The 19,946-nt window shown below is 38.4% G+C and overlaps 1 protein-coding gene across 1 annotated transcript in view; it reads right to left on the reverse strand.

Annotated features, from left to right (window-relative positions):
* Positions 1-1,092: 1,092 nt before the first annotated feature.
* Positions 1,093-19,946, reverse strand: part of MTMR12 (myotubularin related protein 12) — a 34,421-nt gene continuing 15,567 nt past the window's right edge. Inside the window, exons 7-16 of the mRNA XM_065656153.1 lie at positions 19,323-19,446; positions 18,065-18,140; positions 16,202-16,308; positions 13,891-14,015; positions 9,477-9,555; positions 7,744-7,814; positions 6,720-6,892; positions 5,807-5,974; positions 4,754-4,915; positions 1,093-3,930 (exon numbers count right to left, since the gene is read on the reverse strand). Coding sequence (XP_065512225.1) covers positions 3,355-3,930; positions 4,754-4,915; positions 5,807-5,974; positions 6,720-6,892; positions 7,744-7,814; positions 9,477-9,555; positions 13,891-14,015; positions 16,202-16,308; positions 18,065-18,140; positions 19,323-19,446 — 1,661 coding nt within the window. The 3' untranslated portion in view covers positions 1,093-3,354. The remainder of the gene's footprint in view (positions 3,931-4,753; positions 4,916-5,806; positions 5,975-6,719; positions 6,893-7,743; positions 7,815-9,476; positions 9,556-13,890; positions 14,016-16,201; positions 16,309-18,064; positions 18,141-19,322; positions 19,447-19,946) is intronic.

Here is a 19,946-nt window from a genome sequence, read left to right on the forward strand (position 1 = left end):
GGAGTTCACTAATCCATCTCCTCCCTGTCCCAGAAAATGAAGTCCATCCCATATAATTCTAAATAAAGTTTTATGCAAAACCTAGCTCTTCTCAAGAGAGTACCAGGCAGTAAAAAACTGCATACGAAGTTTCCAGCTAAAGATCAGTTATCTCTGGTGTGACGACTAATCCATCATAAGACTTTCACAGCTGAAAGTACTCTGCTGCCTTCTGAAGAAGTTAAGCTTCCATGCTTTGAGCACGAATGGAAAAAGCTTTAACTGGAGCAAGAGATCAGGAGGCCAAGTTGGCTGTAAGTACCTTTATGAAGTGCATGTTTGCATTGCAATATGGCATACATCAGCAGCTGAACATTTTCAGTAGTGAACACAAATTAAATCAAAGCCAAGCAGTGAAAGTATAGGCAGTGATGTTCAGAAGGTGTGGGTGAGGCACACCTTGTGCTACGTGACCCGGCACTTCACAGCTGCTGCGTAAGATATTGCTGTATGAGACTTCAAATCTGTCGCAGTCTTGCAACATTCTGTTTAGTAAATACCCAAACTAGCATGATGAATATGTGATTCATGCTATTGCTGTTTTTGTACAGAAGACAGTAATTTGTAGTATCTCAAAAAAAAAATCAGAAGTTTTAAATTTGTACTCAGGCTTACTGTGACTGTCTCCCAATCTATTATCAAAACACATTTGGTCTGAGAAAGACTTCACTGTAGTGGTTTCAAGAAGTTGCTTAGTTTAACATTGCAAGAACAATGTTCCCCCTGGAAATGGGAGAAGAGAAGTACATTGCTAAGACTGAAACAGTGTCTAAGAAACCCTCAAATGCTGACATTCAGCAGATGCTTTCAGTAACTTCTCATAGTCATCCTACTACAACACTCCAACTCCTCTTTCCTGGACTGACGGCACATCTCCAGTGAGTACAGCCAGGTCCAAACCGCACAGCTCCTGCACTGTATCCATCTGTAAAAACCCAGCATACAGCCAGAAAACCAGAGTCACTGCAGATTGTCAGATTTGCTACAATTTAAAGCACCACTTGCAAAATAAGACCTTAAACATATGTTCTCATTTCAGGACAAATATGTCAAAGTATATTTTATTGGCACTGTCAAAACATCCCACTAGAGAGAAACAACAGTAATAAAAAAAAGCCCCAAACTGTAAAGCTTCTAGCTTGCATTCAGTGTAAAAACTTGGAGGTATAAACAAAAGCCTGGAGTAAAAATATTAAGTACATTTCCAATCCCACAGTGCAGAAAACCAGTAACAATGGTATTTGCTCTATATTAGAAGTGTTCCCGTGTTCAATTGCACATATCTGTTCCTCTTCTATATAAACTTCTGTTAACTTATGTACAAATAAGATGTCCAACATCTGTTCTTTAATATAAATACGTAATCTTCATGACTGAAACATTACAACAGTTTGATTAAAAGTACAGAAAAATCCATTTGAATTTTTTTTTCTACTGGCAGTGTTTAAAAATATCCCCTTGAAGCCAGATGACCTTAAAATGACCATAAAAATGCATTGCTCATTCAACATGTGAAGTACTATTGCATACATGAGTCACTTGAACTACAATAACAAAGTCTAAAGGACATGTGCTGGACAGCCCATTCTAGCAAGTGCTAGCTGTAAGATCACGTGTATCACAGAAGGAAGTGTTAAGTACTAGTGTATTTTTAAATACAACACTACATACTCAAGTATTGTCCTTGCACTACTAAGACTTAAGGCAATCAAGAGCTAGGAAGCTTCAGTTTGGCATAGTTGTATTAAGCTCTCCCCCTTTCCCCATTAATACATTTATTTTAACACATTAAGATTTATTTTTAGAGGTCCGCGGATAAATTTTTGCTATACATGTTCATATATTAATACAACCCAGTGTAAAGTGAGTTAAATCAGTAACCCAGTTAAATATCCCCAATTACACCGAGCTGATCTAGTTTAAGCGACAGTTTCTCCAACAGCTAAATTCTCCAGCACAGATTTCTAAATTGGCACGAGAATAAAGAAAATATTCAATGTCTGCCCTCTCACTGTAACTGATTTTATGACTTGCATCCATTCTTGGAGTATTCTAGAATTTAAGGGTTCAAAATAGATTTGACAGTCAGTATTCAGCTTTACAAAGGAGCATTATTTGCAGTAAAAATACTTTATATATAAACATACATGCAGTAGATCAAAGTCAACAGGCATTTCTTTATGGCTTTTTTCACTGAGGTACTATTATAACATCCAGCAAGAGGATGCAAGCGTTTATTCACATGGTGTGAACACCACATTCATAGACCACACCACCAACTCATGACAAGTGGCAAGAGACTGCAAATCCAGTTTCACGGGAAGATTACAGAAAAAAGAGTCTTCCCTTCTATGTGGACAGTCTCAGTGCAAGCTACAGAAAGCCTCAAAGGCAATGGGCATAAATGGGGAAAGACAAAATGAAAGTCTCACTCTCTTAAAAGGATAAAAAAATATTCGCGGCAAGTTAGAATCTTACAGTCAGGCCGTTTCTTGCAATTAATAGCAAACATTTGGGACTTAACATTCCAAGGCAGGAAGGGCATATAGCACAGCAGCCACACAGTAAGACCTGAAATGTGTAGTTAAGCTCTTGCATCTGATCCTTAAGCTAAGTGCATGCACAGGCTTAAAGCAGCCAAGCTGCTGTTATAGTACCACACAAGGCGAAGTGCTGCAAGCCAAAGATGAACAGAGTCTGAAAAGATGAGGCTGACAAGAATATGACTTCAGTTGATGCCACAGTAGACAGAAAATTCTGAGTGAGCACAAGATTATTCCTCAGCTGTAAAAAGCTTATTTGTGAATGCACATTTAGTTGCACCTTTCCCTATTTTACATGGGGCAGGGGGAAGTGCAGATATATTAATAGTTCCTAGTCACAGTACTTACAATTCTAGTACTCTTAGCAGAAGAAGGTGTTTTATGTCAAAATACAAATTGTTGCTGTGTTTTGTATTCTGCAATTCACATCATTTATGTGAGAAAATAAGGCGGTGTGATTGTGGTAGTTTGTTGTGTTTTTTGGTTTTTGTTTTAAGTTGCCACATGACTACTGCAGCCTAGAGTTCTGGTTTTATTACATCTACGTTACAAATGTGCTTCTGCAATAAATACTATTAGAGTGACATGGAAGTTCAAAATACGCTCAGTTAATCATGGCAACTAGTTCTTCCTAACCAAGTCTTTTTTTAACCCCAAAACCCCATTAGGTAAGCTGCAGATGGTTGTGTGAGTTTCTTATATGAGGATGCGGCACAACATTTAAAACTCAGAGCTTAGCCACATACAATTGATACTTTAATTTATATACACTTTATGAGATATCACCACTTGGGTCAACAAACTCATCATCCCTCTTGACCAAGTCATCTTCATCTTCCAAGTCTTTCCAGGTGCTAGTGGGTAAAGCTGGTTTGATAGACTGTCTCTGAAGTAAAGCAAATGGAAACAATGATGACAAACGGGCAGAATTTCTCAGCAGTGGAACAGAATGTACACCTACAGAAATAGCTTGACTGTGTTCTTCATCCATTTTCACCTGCAAGCTCTGCACTTCCTCCATCAAGTCCAAAATCTTGGCAGCTGTAGCTATGGTACCACCACCATGAAGCTGGGCTTCAGGAATCCATCGTAAATACCGTTGTGCCCAGACTTTGATTTCAGGGCCATCGATGCGAGGTAACAGAAGACCGTGATAGTCAACAGGTTTACTATGCCAGCTATCATAAAATTCCCTGAAGCTATTCGGAGGTTCATCTGAAGAATTTATGAATTTGCCAATTCTTTTACCCAGAATGTTTTTAATTAAATGATCTGTTTCCTCCCTGAAAAATCCTCTCTTTGTGGAAGATTTTGTTGGTGTCAATGGCAAAGAAAGTTGCCGTTGATGCTTTAAGAGGAAAGAAAAGAAAAATTTACAGGGATAAGTATTGATGGGACTTCAGAAGACATCTTATGAGAAATAAAAACATAACTTGGATTCAGAACATACTTGAAAGCAATGAAGTCACTTCAACACAGGCACTACTTTGCTATATAGTCTAAAACTGTTAGTCTTCAATGGCTAATGTACCAAATACTCATACAGCATACTTAATATTCCCAGATACCTTCCCTGCACTGTAACTACAGCAATTAAGCAACAAGCATTACCGACTTCCATGGTTAGTTTCAGCTAGCCACATAAATCAAGGAGCACTTGATTTAGAAGTTTTTATCCAGTGGTTCCTCATTGCCTCCCATCATGTAAGAGTTCCCTGATTAATGCTGTAGATCATGCTGACAGTCTCTCACCTGAGACTGCTTTGTACAGAACAGAATTTACCAACAGGGATATTTCAACAGAAGGAGGCTATCCTAAACAAACTTTTCTTACTGAATTTGTACTACTGTCCAGTAATGAGGTTGCCAACCCCATAATTCTCCACACCCTGGACAGTTTTTGTTGGTGGTGGTCACTCTTCTCCCCCCTCCAAGTACAAGCAAACACTTCAGTTACACTCACACAAAATTAGGAAAGCGATTATAAACCTCCTATGTATTTCAGTTAGGCACACCATGGAACAACAAAATAAGCTCACTCCAAACACATCAGTGCAGCTCACCTGGATGTTAAGTGCCAAAAGCATGAAGAAAAAACCCCGAGTTCACAGCTATGTTGTGCGAAATATTTTTATCGTTTAAAAAAAGTAGTTAAGCAGCACATAACTTACTTTGAATCGTGCAGTTTTCCGTTGACTTTTATCAGGTTTTGGCTTCTCTGCATAAAGAGGGTTGTTCAGGAAAGCCTGGGCCTTGGGGTCAAACTGCACAGACCAGTCCCACACAGTAAGAAATCTGAAAGGACCACTTTGTGTCTTGAGGCTTTCACCACTCTGCCAAAACAAACAGCTCATTATTAATACTACTAGGAAGGAATTCTGACCAAGTCAAGGTGAAATTAAGAAACCAGCTTTTCAGAGAAGAGACCAAAGAGTTGCAACAACACTTATGATTTCTATGTATTCAATACATGAACAACATTATCAGTTGTGAGTACAGACACAAAAGCTATCTGTATATTATTCTCTCTAACATCAGACAGTCTTTCATTTCAACAGTGCAATTACACAGTACCAGGAATGCCTTTCCCAGTTGAAAACAAGATTAAATAATCTAACAATGAAGTTTTGAAAATTGGGCAGGAGATAGAGTTCTTCAAACACAAGGGGCATGTTACGATTGTGGAATAAACCACTCCAAACTTCAAAGTTAACTGCAGTTATGCAGTGCCGCCAGTTTAAGTTTTATAATAAATATGTTATTTATATGCGAGACGGTGATTTTTACTTTTTTTTTTGTTTTAAGTCTCTGTGCAGCCTTGCAAAGGATACTCCTATTGCTTCCATTAACCAAATGTAAATCAACATCCAGGCAATGTTGATTTTGGAACAGAACAGAAAATACTATACAGGAATTTTGTAGATAGCTTACTCTGCAGGACAGCAGGATATTCCTCTTCATAGAAAAGCAATAAACATGAACCCATAGCCACATATTAGGAGTAATATATTCCCAAGTCACTTTCCTTTTGTCATCATAAACTCCTAAATCCTGAACTTCCCTTCTTACACGCAAAGCCACACTCATTTACCCTTCAAGGCAACACACTTCAAGTAAGCATGGAAATATGTGCTGCTAGGGAATAATTTTTTTTAGTATCCCTCACTTATTGGTCAAACCTGTTCTCCAACACATTATATATCCAGCAAATAACAAACCCTTACCGTATTAGTGTCTTTTTGATGTTGTGAGTTGAAGAAGAAAGTGCTAAAAATAGGCACATAGAGGCTGTCTGACAAGACAGTTAAGTAAGTTTCTGTGAACTCAAATGCTGGAGGATACTGTTGTAGCAACTGCCAAACACAATTTAGCAGGAGCAGAAAAACAGGAGCCTAAGTAAAGAAGATACTGCATCAGTTTCAGAAAAAAAATACATTCCACCATGCAGATAATTCATTTAACAGCATTTAGTTTCTTCAAAAGCAATCTGGTTAACTACAGAACTGCTGCATATAACTGTGGCTGAACTCTGAAAAAGAATCATCTGAGCTACCCTTGGCCAATTGTTGACAGAAGAGATGAACACTTGCTAACCTGAATTTGAACACATTAACTTGCTATGAAAATTGCTGCTATGCAGCCTTTTAGAGTTGGCAAAACAGAACTAGTTTATAGCAATTCTTGATTAGAACTAGTCAGTTTGCACTTATGATTTCTATTCTGTATAGCAATCTGATCTATTTCCAAAATACAAACAAAAATGGAGAGGTGTGACTGCAACATTTAGCAAGACATTATAAAGTTACACCCTAGATATGACAAGAATAGGCAACTCCAATTATTTCTATGGATACTACTACCATTTAATGCAGTTTAAAAAGACATGAGATACATGCCTTTCAAAAGACCACAAGATTGAATGGGAAATTCTACATTTGTTCCATGTAGTTACAAATACATTGCTGAACTCTAAACACCAAAAATAGTGACACTGTACGAATACCAGCCCATAAAACAAAACATAAAATTAAACATCCTCAGGGTGACTGGAACTTCTGGACTGATATCTAATTCCCTCCTTACGTAGAGTAATCTTTTAAACAGTAAGCAAGGAAAGTAATAAACCCCCGAACGTACCTCTTCTTTGTCACTCTTATGTAAGTGGTTACAACGATCCAAAAAGCCATGTCCTCCAACTACCCACTCCTTCTGAATAAGGCTCTGAAACCCTGACTTTGTTCTGCTGTGTGAATCCATCATCACTTGAACCAGACTAGAGATTACACAGCACAGATCAGTGGCGCTCTCTTCTACAGAAAAGAGCAAAAACCACATTGTCTGCTAAGCCATTCACAAAACTTTGGGTAAGAAAGCAAAGTATTGCTAGCTTCACAAAAACAAAATTGTATTTCAAGATCACAGAAGCACATGATTTCTTGCAAGTGTTATAGCATAAGAGAAAAGTTAATCCATGTTTCCAATACTTCCCTTTGTAAAAATGTAAGGTTTCTTGTCCACTTACGCTACAATAATGCCTTCTAGAAACATCTCTTCCCCATGCTAGGTTTCCCAAATGGCAGTGTGTGGGGAAAAAATCCCAATCCAAAACCCAATCTGAAAATAGCTTAATAGTTAACACTGAGTTTGGTTTTTTTCACCTGGTTACTTCAATCAATCTAGGAAAATAAACTGCTCAAGATGTGTACAATAAGTGTATTCTTTCATGTATTATTAATAAAAAGACTACATAGTATTCAGTGTGTACCTATAACATAAAACCCTCTTTTTAGAAAGTTCTAATGCTCCACGTTCCTTCTGCAGGCATCCCCCTCCCCCCCCCCCTTAAAGTACAGCAAAAGGTCTAGGAGGTCTTTAATAAAACAAGTTAAGAAACAGGAATGCAGAAACAGGAGGTAGCATGACTCTCCTGACAATTTATCAGCAGCTTTCTCATTTACAACTTATTTCTCTTAGCCTGGGACTATACTTAGTGTATTTTTTTTAACTACAGGAAGCATTTCCAGGAGAGATACAGGTGTGTGGTACTCTATGAATTTTACCAGCCTCTACCATAACTATAAGCTCACATCTTAGGCTACATCTAAAGAAATTCCAAAGAATTTTTAAAAAAATATATAGGATAATCTAATTAAATTCTTACCTATAAGGAGAACGTTTGTATGCTGTCTCTCCAGACACTCAGCAACTTCTATTGCTTTCTTCAAGACTCGCCTGTTGTGGTGCAGGAAAAGATAATTGTAAAAATGCTATGAAAATGTTCACTTAAGTTTCTTACATTGGTTTCCCCTAAAAGGGATTGGAATGTCATACTACTGAAACTTGACTAGTCCTTTAAAACAACAAAAACCATGCTCAACTTGGGTGAGTGAAGAACTGTTTAGCCTCAAGGGCTAACTTCCAAGAGGCATCTTTATTTGGCCATTGGTCATGCATTTCCAGTTGTTACCTTTGTATATCTGTAATACAATGCTTTATTCTGGATCAACGGCAGCCATCAGACACACATTCAGATGTTGTTAATACAATTGCTAAGAGACAGATCTTTATCCTGGAAAGAGTCAACATCACCACACATGTTCTAATCCCCTACTACTAGGCTTCTCCCATAATCTGGTTTTAAGAGCCAGAGGGAAGGACCAGCAATCAGATCTTGTAAACATGCAGACAAAATTTATTCAGAGATTACCACTACACACGGAAGACTCAGTGGAATTAAAGACCACATCAAACCAGACGTAATGCTGTTGGTTTCCAGACCTACCTTTTCATAAAGCTGGTTCTTTTCAGTAAAAGTCTGCACACAAATTAGGATTCTTGCAAATGCTTAGGTCACTTATAGAAGCTGACAGTTTATTTCATAAGTGTGGAGTTGTCGGATTCTTTGTTCTAGCATTACAATAGCTGAGAAGGCATTCCTGCTAACTGCGAGAGCCAAGAACAAGCTGATATAGGAAGCAACTGGATCCAAGTATGGAAATGACCAGTCTCAAAACAACACTAAGGATCGGAATTTGGGCTGGCATTTACTTCAGACTGCTTGTAATCTTTGTTATATCAGTGCTTTTTCTCAACATATGATCTTCACTAGAACTTCACATTCAACATCCATTTAAATTCTGGATTAAGGAATGAATAACTATCAATATTTATTGATTGTTATTAAGACCAGAAAGAACTAAAGCTGACTGCAGAAGCACTTCATGGGGACAAGCTGATCACAGAATAAACTGGCTGACAATAGAGCTAACACAAAGTAGCACTGAAGCCAAATAAAAAGCCTCAACATTCCACTATAGCAAGCCTTAAGTTAGCCAACGCCATTCCAACATTTACTCACTGTGGACTGCTGAGAGAAGAAAAAAGAACTTGAGGAACAATCAGGAGAGGAAGGGGATAAAACTGAGAACAACTGTCATTTTTTAAATCTTTGGTGGGCTAACATCTTGAATACTGCAGTTCATCCCGTCCCTAAAGGACACTACAGAAGTAGAGAGTACAGAGAAGAATGGCAAGGCTAGTCAGAGACATGGAACAGGTTTCATGCAAGAAACAAATAGGATTCTTCAGTTTGGAAAGAAGGTGGCCAAGTACAGGAGGGAAATTACTAGATCTATAGTTTTAATAGTTTTGCTGGAAGAGTTGTAATTGGAATGATCTGCTGTTTCTCCCATCCTTTATGTGCGAGGCTTAACATATGCCTGCACTGTAAAAATACTGTCTCAAGTTGTAGAAATAAGATACGTCAATGGGACCATAAGTCTTAATTGTCTTTACTACTGCAGGTAAAGAATGTCATCATATTTCAAGAAACTTTTAATAACAAATTTTTTTTAGTAACAATTTGAAACCCAGAAAGTTACAGATATAGCAAACCTGATTATCTCTAGCCAGTTTGTGCTCTCCAGTAATGAAAACCATTTCACATCAGTTGCCCAGAAGTCTGTACTGTTATCTGAAAAAAACCAAAACAACACAACCCAGAAATTGGTAGTGCCAATTAACAGCCATCCATTGTATTACTCTTCAGTTATGAACTGCTATAAAACAACCAATACTAAGGAGTCAGTAAATGCTCATCACTGTTAAAGTCAATACCCTGTAACTAAATGAGGAAGTGAAGTAGTCCTACAAAACACCAGTAAAATTTTATAGCACCATAGGGCTTTTAGAAGAAGTATGCTGTCAGTTCATAGCAAAAAAAACAAGTAAATAAATCTGTTGACAAAATGGGAACGGAAAAGAAAAGTAGTTTAATCAGAGGAGACGGTTCTTCCACGTTCCAGTTGCCTTGACTCTAAACATGATCTATATAAAGCCTAACATAAAATGAGACTGGATTTTGAGAGTCATTATCATTAGAGCCAGAAACAGGAATGAGTTTTAGAAGGCTACCTGAAAAAGGTTTTAAACAGAAGAGGCATTATGGCAGATAAAAAAGGGAATAGCCAAGATAAACCAGGAAGCCTCCAATACCACGAAGTCATTAAACTCTTACAACTTTCACTAGCATTTTTTGTAGCTGGTTAAATGCAACCTACATCTCTATTGCTTTTATTTCTATCAAAGCCAGCATTCAGCAACTGGAAACTTCTCATAAACTGATACGGTCAATTAAAACGAGATTAGATTACCTTTCCTATATAAGCAGAAACCTTGATGGCAATGGTGTACAACCGTTCCACTACTGAGAAACAATGGAGATACACCACATTTCCCTCCTTTTCTGCTCTCCTTCTGATAGCTCTGGTTCTGCATGTCTCTGTAGAACTTCTTTTCCTCTCCCAAAGTCTCTCCATATGCTTCCAATGTTTAATTCCAATGCACACTTCTGTTCTGTTCTCTGCAGCTTACATCTATGATACTCAAGTGCACAGGCATATATCTGCTTTGTTCCTGCAGCTGTTCTGCCTCATTCTGTTCATTATACATTAAAAACCAAAAAACCAAAAACCAAACAAAACCCAACTTTCCCCGATTCATTTCACCTGGGCCACAGAAGCTAGTTCTCCACAAAAGAATTAAAATGAATCTTCAAAGCTCCCTAGTCAGTTCTGTTCACATTAGGTTTTGTTTTTTTCAATCTTTTCTGATTAATATCTTCAAATTCCAACCTTCTCATATGATACCCTTTAAAGTAAACACATTACAGTACTTCAAGATACCCTTTACTCCCCAGTTCACCCTCCTTCCAAGTTTCAGAATATTCCCTTGCACCCAAATCTCAAGTTTCATTTAGCCTGCCATCACTATTTGAAAAACCTCTGTCCATCCCCAATCAACGCAAAATTATAGTACCAAGTTCTAGTCCTTCAAAACCACCCAAAAAGCCATGATACCAAGGGAAAGAGATTTTTGGGTTTTTTTTCTTCTAGAAATAACATGCTTTCATCCATAGCAATAACATTTTATATTCCATACTGAAGTTTTCTTTAGTTCTCTTACATTATGGATAGTATAGAAGAGTTTTACTCCAAAAAGTTGAGTAAGCACATTAAGTGTGGCTGTTTGTTTTGTTCAGTCATGCTCAACCACATCTAAACCCAACCACTTGTATGCAGATCTCTGCAAAAAATTGCTTGGTCTGGCGGTTCTCCCCGAGCTAAAACAATCTCCAAGACAAAGCAGGAAGTTTTTTTAAAGACACAAGAAAACACTTGGAGCTAGTTTCACCCCTTAATCAAGGTATTTTCCTTAATAACATCACAATAGATAGCAAGCATTCCCTTCCTTCCTACTTTCTAGGAAAATGAAGAAATATTCCACTAGGATTTGAGAACTGAAATGTTCAAAGTCTTGTTTAAGGTATGTGAGCAAATGGCATACACTGAGGCTTGCGAGCAGTCTAGTAAAACCAGCATCTGCTTTTGCAACATTTCAAATAAAGAGGAAAAATTTAAGAGGATCCAAGCTGTCCCCATCAAAATCCTCTTTCAAGCAGCTACCCACTAATGCAGTTTCTGCTTTGCTTAATGAGGATTTTTATAACTGAAACTTCAGTTTGGGCATGTGTTCAGGAAATTTAAGTTATACTGGAAGTTAACTAAATCAAATTAACTAGGCAAGCATGGAACAAAATAATGGTTAATGTGTTCAGACTTTGAAAAATAGTAGTAACGTAGTCCACTTCTGTAGTATCTTAATACTTCTGCAGAAAGTTACCTGAATGGTTTTCTCAGACTGGTAGTGCATAGTGCTAAATTCAGTGAGCTGTAATCTACTAACGAAGCTTATTTTAAAAGCTGTAAGACAAAACCACTTACTGGAATGCAGTTTTAGCATATTCTATTTCACTTCAAGTAATATAAGACAGTGATAAAGTTACACCATTGAAATATACACTATTTCCTGAGACGTTAAATGACTTAAATTCCAGCTTTGGCCTTTTTCCTAAAGGAGGGTGTGGCAGTTGCACCTTCCCCTGAGATCTGGAGCCTTCAGTGGGGCAGCTGATGTCTCTTTAGCACCTTTTGTGCCCCGCTGTGCCTGTCCCCACATGCACACCCAGGGTGGTGCCAAGGCACTGTCAGTCACACCCTCCCCTGCCCCGGGGCAGGGTGACTTCACCTCCACCAGCTGGGGGGTAGGAGGGGTGGGACCTGCACTCACTTTACAGGGTCCTTAACAAAGGAGGTGCCCAGAGTAGCTGCGAAGCTTCTGGACTATGTTATAATTGCCCACAGCCGGATCTGACCAGGCGATAAAATGGGGTCCCCGCCAAAGGCCCCCTTTGAGTGGTCTTCTTGGAGCAGCGGCTCTGCGAACTGGAGCCCGCCCCTTAGACTGGGACACCGTCTAAGGAGACTTCCCGGGATTGAGAATGCCTCACCTCCTCCTTTGGGTGAGTGGTCATTTACTGGATATATCCTTGAATGAATCCTTGCCTAACCAGGCAAGTGTAAGCCCTCGCCTAACCCAGGTGAGTGATTATTTCTTGTGAGTACCCTGGAGTGAGGGGCCTCCAGTTTTGTCTCTTGTGAGCGTATGAGTGCATGTTGTGGATCCTCGTTATTCTTCTGTTGTACCCCAAATATCTCCTCAACTGATATCTGAACCTGTATTTTATGTTGTCAGAGTGGTAAATAATAGTATAAACCCTGTTTCTAGTCAGTTTATTGGCTATACTTCTCCGGCTAGAATAAAGTCTGTTCTGGAACTTGTTGTCTGCCTAAAACTGACTTTAGGGTGCCTCTGTGACAGAGGGTAAGTTACCAGAAACTACATTAAAAGATAGGTAATTAATTTTAGCTCCTAAGGTTCACTGTCGATTTGATACTGTATTCCGGACAAAATCCTCACTGTGAAACTCTGGCAAATGCCTCATATATCCTGGACTTCTCTTCAGAATGCCACTGAAATCTTTACTCCATATTTACCAGAAACCATCCATACTAGTTTGCAATCAGTATCAACTTACTAGCTAATCTGCATGTATAAAACCAACACAACTAGGATACTGTCTGTAGGCTACACTGCAAATATACAGTTCATCCAACACCAGTAGCCACAGGTGAACTGCCCCAGTGTTCAGAATGACACCAGACAGAGGTTATTGCAACATTTACCCTCATTATCTTGTAGAAGACCTACTGTCCAAAATGGCCCAATGGCACACTGCACAGTTGCAAGGTGGTGTGGAGCTTTTCTCATGCCAACAGGCGAGGTCAAAGTACTGTTTCATGACAGCAAAATACTTAAAGAGTCCCAGAAAAAGTCTGAAAGCCTAGACTGTACTTTCACATGGCTTCCATTTTTACTCTGTTCAGATGGACATCCTACTTAGAGCAGTCACGTTTAGCCCTACAGCCACGGTGACAGAACTTTAAGCATGTTAATGCTTCATATGTTTTGAGACATGACTAGTTTGTAACAAAAGCTAGGGCAAAAATTAAATAGTATTTAGACTGAACTCTTGACATAGCACAAAATCTTAAAAGGTTAACCCTCAACATTCAATTTCAAGGGACCACAAAAGACTAAAACATCTCTCCCATAAATTTCAAACCAACTAACATTTAAATTCCTAACTCACTCTCTTTAAAAGTCATTTTCAGATACTGTGACTGCTTAGCAATAGTTAGTAAGTCTAAGAACTACAAATCTCTATTAACACTCCAGTCATAAGCACAGTCTTCAGTTACATATTTAAAGGTCTGCTTTAAACCACTGTCAAAAGTCAGTCACCAATCAAGATAAGGACTACATTCGTTAGACCTAAACTAGCATTATTATGCTTTGCATCTCAGCCACTTTAGGAAAAAAAAAAAAAAAAGGCTAACATTTCACTTACCTATCAAAAACAGCTGTTTAAATCTTGTGTATGCAGTCTGGATATCTTGCAGAGAAGGAAGGCTGCTTGACAAGTCATCCGTCTTCAGGAGTTCATAGGGAGGTTTGCTAATTGTCTTATAGATTCTAAATCAAATCATCAAGATATTAAACTCTTCTGCTTTGCCAGTCAAATAATGCACCAACTATTATCACTGAAGACAAAGTTAATAGGCACAGTTTGGGAAACAGCTGTAAGATGAAAAAGATATACACACTGGAAAGCTAATGGCCTCCATGCATTTTTAAATACTGGCTGGAAGCTTGCCTACAAGTTTATGACAAGTTTTGCTGCTCTTAACTGTTACACCAATAAAATGATATTTGTGCATATTTATGCAGTTATATTACAAGCATAACTTGATTTTCACTACTGCTTCATTAGTACTGTCTTCAGTAGACACACCAAAATTACTTTACTAGCAGGCTATTTAGAAATGAGTCCAGAAAGAAGAGATAGATAGAAATACCCAAACCTCCCAGCAGACACTTAAAATTTTACTCGGCTTTTACCAACCAAATTACATTCTGATACCTAGCTGCCAAGTCTGCTAATGAAACATAGAAGTAAAAGAAACAATTTGGACTCAAAAAAGACAGTATATCTGCCTTGTGCTCTCATACATATCTGCTAATTTTTTCCCTAGGAGGAGAGGAAAAACTGCCAGGCCAGATGAAGCTTTGGTTTGGACCCAGAATATCCCTTCTCATTCAGGCTCCACAGCTCAGATGAACGTCAGCTTAGTAAATACCTCTGTTGTCATGTCGGCTTTTTACTGTCAAGATTTGGGAAAAGCTGCTCTAGGTCACAGTTCAGAAGTGAAGCCTTGCAGGCATTTGCCCAGAGAGGACAGACTCGTTTGTGTCCTCTATGTTGCAGCACACAAGCCTGCTTTAAGTGAGAAGTACAGGAGCCCATGTCCAGAATGCAGGTTACTAGACCTACTGGAAGAGGCACCAGATAAGAGGATTGAGGGAAAGCAATCATTTGCCAGTTACAATACCGCTTCCAAACTGAAGCAAACAATTTGTGGTAGAAGATCTGGCTCTAAACAACTTTAATAGAAGAAGCTATTAATTGTAAACATCTGCTGTGTGCTTGAGTTCAGACTACTGTTACAATGGAATGTTAACACACCCTTATGGACAATTTGTAGATATATTTTTAAATATTAGTGGTTAACCACCAGTACTCCATAGCAAAGAAAACCACCACTACTCCCCTGAGTCCAGATGGCCACAGGCATCAAAATATCAGTTTATGTGTTGTTACAGCTTACCGCTAGTTTTTCTTACTTTCACACTATGAAACAGCATTACGAAGCGCTCTAAGTCATGAAACTTCCTTGTTTCAGGGGAGAAATATTAGAGGATCTGCAGGAAGGGCCAAAAGTCTTTCCCATGCAAGTATGATTTATTTTAAAAACAAGGGGTTTTAAGAGCCTTATTGACCTATTTTCTGTTAGTTCTGTGTGATTAACAAGTTCTCCATGTATGAGGAGAAAGGAGCTAGCAGTGAAGCAGCATAAATAGTACACAATAGCCTGATCTATTAGCTTGCTTCTAAGGAAGAAGTTCTATCCAGGACACCCAACAGCTTAAAAAAAGCCAGGAAAAAAGAGCAACAAGTCATTGCCATAACTCTCAGCCAGGTGGCTGTGCTCTTCCTCTTATGTTAACTTGGGCATTTTTCAGACTGCTGAACTAATTCAGCTCACTGCCTCAGCTGAAAAAAAGCTCTCTCTGCCATAATGTATGAAAGCAGCAGTAGCAAACTGCTAGATTGTCTCAGTCATTTTAGGTCACTTTAATCTAAAGCTGTTTAAGAACCTAAGTCGAGTTCTGAGAAGAAAACAGAGTTCAAACAGATTTAAAACTCAGCTTGCAAATTAATGTTTACAGATGGAGTCTGAACTTGCTTGCAAACATAATTTAGCCCATCAGTTAATGATACTTTAACTGTACTTAAGACCTACAGGCTTCAGTGTTGCTTTACCTAATAACAAGCCACAGTTTCTACAGAGATTCATCTGATATAGATACACAGATATATATATATATTTCTGCAACTAAGCCTTCAATGATGTTATGGTCTTGCACAACTGACCAAGCTGTTAGGCCAAGAGCTTAAACCCCTTCCACTAGAGAAAACTACTTTTAGATCTAGAACTTGTTTCCTGATGCGTGCAAGCTTAAAGATATAGCGTGTATGGAAAAAGAGAAGCAAGGTCCATACCAAGCAAAGTGTTGTGGACAGAATAGCTATTACTGACCCATCCAAGAAGGCTTTATGTGTTTGTGAAGTGCTGTCATCCTGTTCTTTGGGAAATGCAGACATTTTGAGAAGAGCAGCACCATTATGGCAAGACCAACACCAAATCTGCAGAAAGACATTTACCAAGTGATAAAAATTGGTAAACTGTCCCATACAAAGTACTTGCTTAAGTGATCAAGTGATTACAAGAAATGTCTCTATGCTGTGCTTTACCAAATTTTTAGTGTATTTAATGTACCATTAGTAGAAGCGACCTGGACATTTACACCAAAACTACATGCCTCAGTACACTGTGTTAACACTTGCAAGTTTTAAGTTAAACTTTATACAGGAACAGGGAAATAGAAAATGTCAGATTATATCAGAACATTATTTTCTCAACTGTGCTCACAGGTTAAAAAAATTGTTCAAAATGTGTATGGCCAAATTATGTTGGAAGATATGCCACAGCAAGACAGCTCCTGTCCACAAAGATACAAGTAGCGTATTTCTTATAGTTCGCCCTTGAGCTAACTCACAATAAATACATTGTCATGTCTTTCCATGTGAATTACACATAAAAAGTCACCAAGGCATATGAAATAGGATATTAAACAAGAACTCCACAACTAAATCAGATTACATAGTTACAGGTATTCCTTGTAGCAAGTCAGTCGTCAAAGCTTCTTCCCTTGACATGTAATTTCTTGACTCACACCTACCGCTTGAAGCTTTGAAGTTGATCTTTAAACTTTATCAGGAATATTTAAGAGCTCTGCTACTAATTTACAGTAGCCAAGAGGTGCACCTCAGAAGTTTGCAGAAACCTTGCAATCATCAAGAGTGGAAAAAGTGACTGTATTGTCCTTTCACTGCCAACTCAAACGAATTTAATATAGTAAAGCTGGTCTGCCAGTAACTTCCCAAAAAGGATTTGGAAATAAATGTAAGAGTTCTACAAGGCCTCTGAGCAATGCACGATGCAATTGAAAAAACAAACAAATACACACAAAACCAAAACCAAACCACAAACCAACACCACTTCTGTTTCTTTGTAAGAGACACTGTCCTTTGTCCGGTTGACTATCTACGAAAAAGTGAACCGAACTACTTCAAACTTCGCTATCTGAAAGGACAAACTGTTCAGGACAATACAACACTTGTCATCTCCATGGACTGGTTGATTTAAGGGCACGAAGTAAACATGATTTTCCTTGGCAAACCTTATAGACATGCAGCAAATAATATAAGATCTCATAAGTAGAGGTTACTTTGCTCCCTGTTTATATCTACTCTGTCTTACTCGTTCTTAAACTCTGCTATGAGGCAGAAAGCCAAAACCAGCTTGCTAGAGGGCGCAAAACAGTATATTTAACTTCATTTTCTATTGAGACTGGTAGAACTAGTTTTTCAACTAGGCTACTTGGCTTTGTAGAAATGCTGCATCATCAGAGTCACGCGACCTGCCAGTACTCAAGCTAGGCAACTGAAGGTATTCAACGATTTCTGCACATCATGGTCTTCACTTCAATATCCAAACAGCATTTCAAGCCCTACATCCTGCCTCAGCTAAATGCCAGTCAGTCTCATGAAAAGCAGGCTGGTGGATAGACTAATAGCATATGAAGACTATATGACATTAGACATTTGATATAAGTAAATGGGGGCTATGAACACCCATTTTCCTTTACATTGTTTAAGGGGAATACAGAACACTTTGAGCACCTCTCCTTCCAGCATTTCTTTCCCCTTCTATAGATGACAAGGTTTAAGTGTGAGCTGTTGAAAACAAGTTCTAAAAATCATATGCAGTAGCATCTGAAGTGCTTGTTAAAATTATCACTTCTTAATGAGATATCCACAGCCATGCATATGTACTTACAGGAATGCCTCTGCCTTCATACTTCAAGATACTCTCTTCAGAAACGCATATGGGAACAACAAAATACAAAGGCAGCCTAAGATAACAGAAAAAAGAGTTTATTGCACTTAAAAACTACACAAAGAACAGTCTCCAAGCTCTTTTTAATGATGGTGAGTGTTCTAGCCCACATCCTAATTATATACTCACTCTCACAGTTACAATAATCTAGTAGACAATTATATTGTCCTCAACACTCTCTCTTTATTTTCAGCTGGATAAGGTATTTTCTTCCAATCTTGAAATGTTCATTATTTTAACTGCAACATACCCCTGCCTTTCCAAGGCTGCGATTAAGTCCTACATTTACTTGTAACATCTATTATAAGACTGATTGTTAAGATCGCCTTGGTTCTCTCACTTTGTTGTTACAAAAGATAAGCTTGTACTATTAGATAACTAGTTCTGTTTGCATGCCTCATAAGCAGTTCACATCACAATTCAAGGATGTCACTTAATATACAATGAATTTTCAGAACCAGCCAATATTATGTATGTTCAAGGCCCATAGAACTAACAAAGAGAAGCACTTAACCTCAGTTTGGGTCTCTCGAGTTGTGGAATACATAAGACCTCTTTGAAAATTGGTGTGTGTTTCCAAGGCCCATGAAAACTTTCAGGACCTGACTATTACACAACAGTACTACACAAAGCCTTGAGTACATCCTAAGGGGTTCAGTAATTCACCAACTACTTAGCTAAACTAGTAGAAGTATACATCTCTCATCTTGCACTAGAGGCAATGCAACTTAAGTTCCATCAGCACATTTCACAGACACACTTTAAACCAGTTACTCTTTCCCCACCCAGTTACCCAACTAATAAGAAAATCTCAAGTGCATGTGACTTGAATTTTTACCATAGTAAAGGTACCAGACTGAGAAAACGTCATCCTAACAAGTATGACAAAAGCATAGGTACCAGATCTACAAATTTTTTATTCCATTTCAAGGTGGTATTCTCCACCTCTAGAGATATTCCAAGCTTGACTGACCAGAGTAGCCTGATCTAACGTCGAAGTTAACCCTGCTTGAGCAGGGATTGTGTAAGATGACTTCCTGAGGTCCCAAATCAAAGTATCCCATTAACCAAAATGGAGATCAGTTGCTAGAAAAACCCTCAACCACCATATAACACTCAGCATCAACAGTAGCACTGATTTTTGCAAATCTTAATGAGATGTATATTCAAAGGTCACTATTAACCAGGGCAAGCTTACTTTTCAGAGACTCTGTAGCCTTCATTGGTAGTCACCGCTTTGTATTTCACATTCCCTTTGGTCCGCTCCAACTCATCACGCCAGTCCTCAAGAGTATCAAACATCACAGTTTGGTTTCTTCCATCTGTCAGACACCAATAACATTAACTTTGCAGAGTATCAGGAACTCTAACACGAACGCACTCCTAAATCAAGTAGCTAGTTTTCATAAGGTAAGCAAGCAAAACCTCTTCCGTACATAAAGCCTTGAGTCAAAGATAAAATGCCTCTGTACAACACTCTGCTTCTGTCTGATCTTTAACAACACATCTTCTGTCAAATACTGCTTTAACTAATAACTTCAGGAATAGTTTCTCCTACAGAAACCAATCAGTTCTTAGAGAACTTCCACACAACTAAGGTTCTCCTCACATCCAGACTAAAACCCAGGATGCTGTGCAGCAAATACCACTGTACCCTAGTGCAGCTAACTGGCATCTAATAAAATAGACTTAGATGTAGAATTAGCGATCATACCAAAAGCCCTTCTGCAATTCAGATACTGCATTTCATTTAAAGTTCATTCTTTCATCATGGATAGGGGCTTTGCACTGAACAGAACATTTCAGGCACTTAATAAGAGCA

The sequence above is a fragment of the Caloenas nicobarica genome, chromosome Z, assembly GCF_036013445.1.
Source record: "Caloenas nicobarica isolate bCalNic1 chromosome Z, bCalNic1.hap1, whole genome shotgun sequence".
In the NCBI taxonomy this organism is placed as follows: Eukaryota; Metazoa; Chordata; class Aves; order Columbiformes; family Columbidae; genus Caloenas; species Caloenas nicobarica.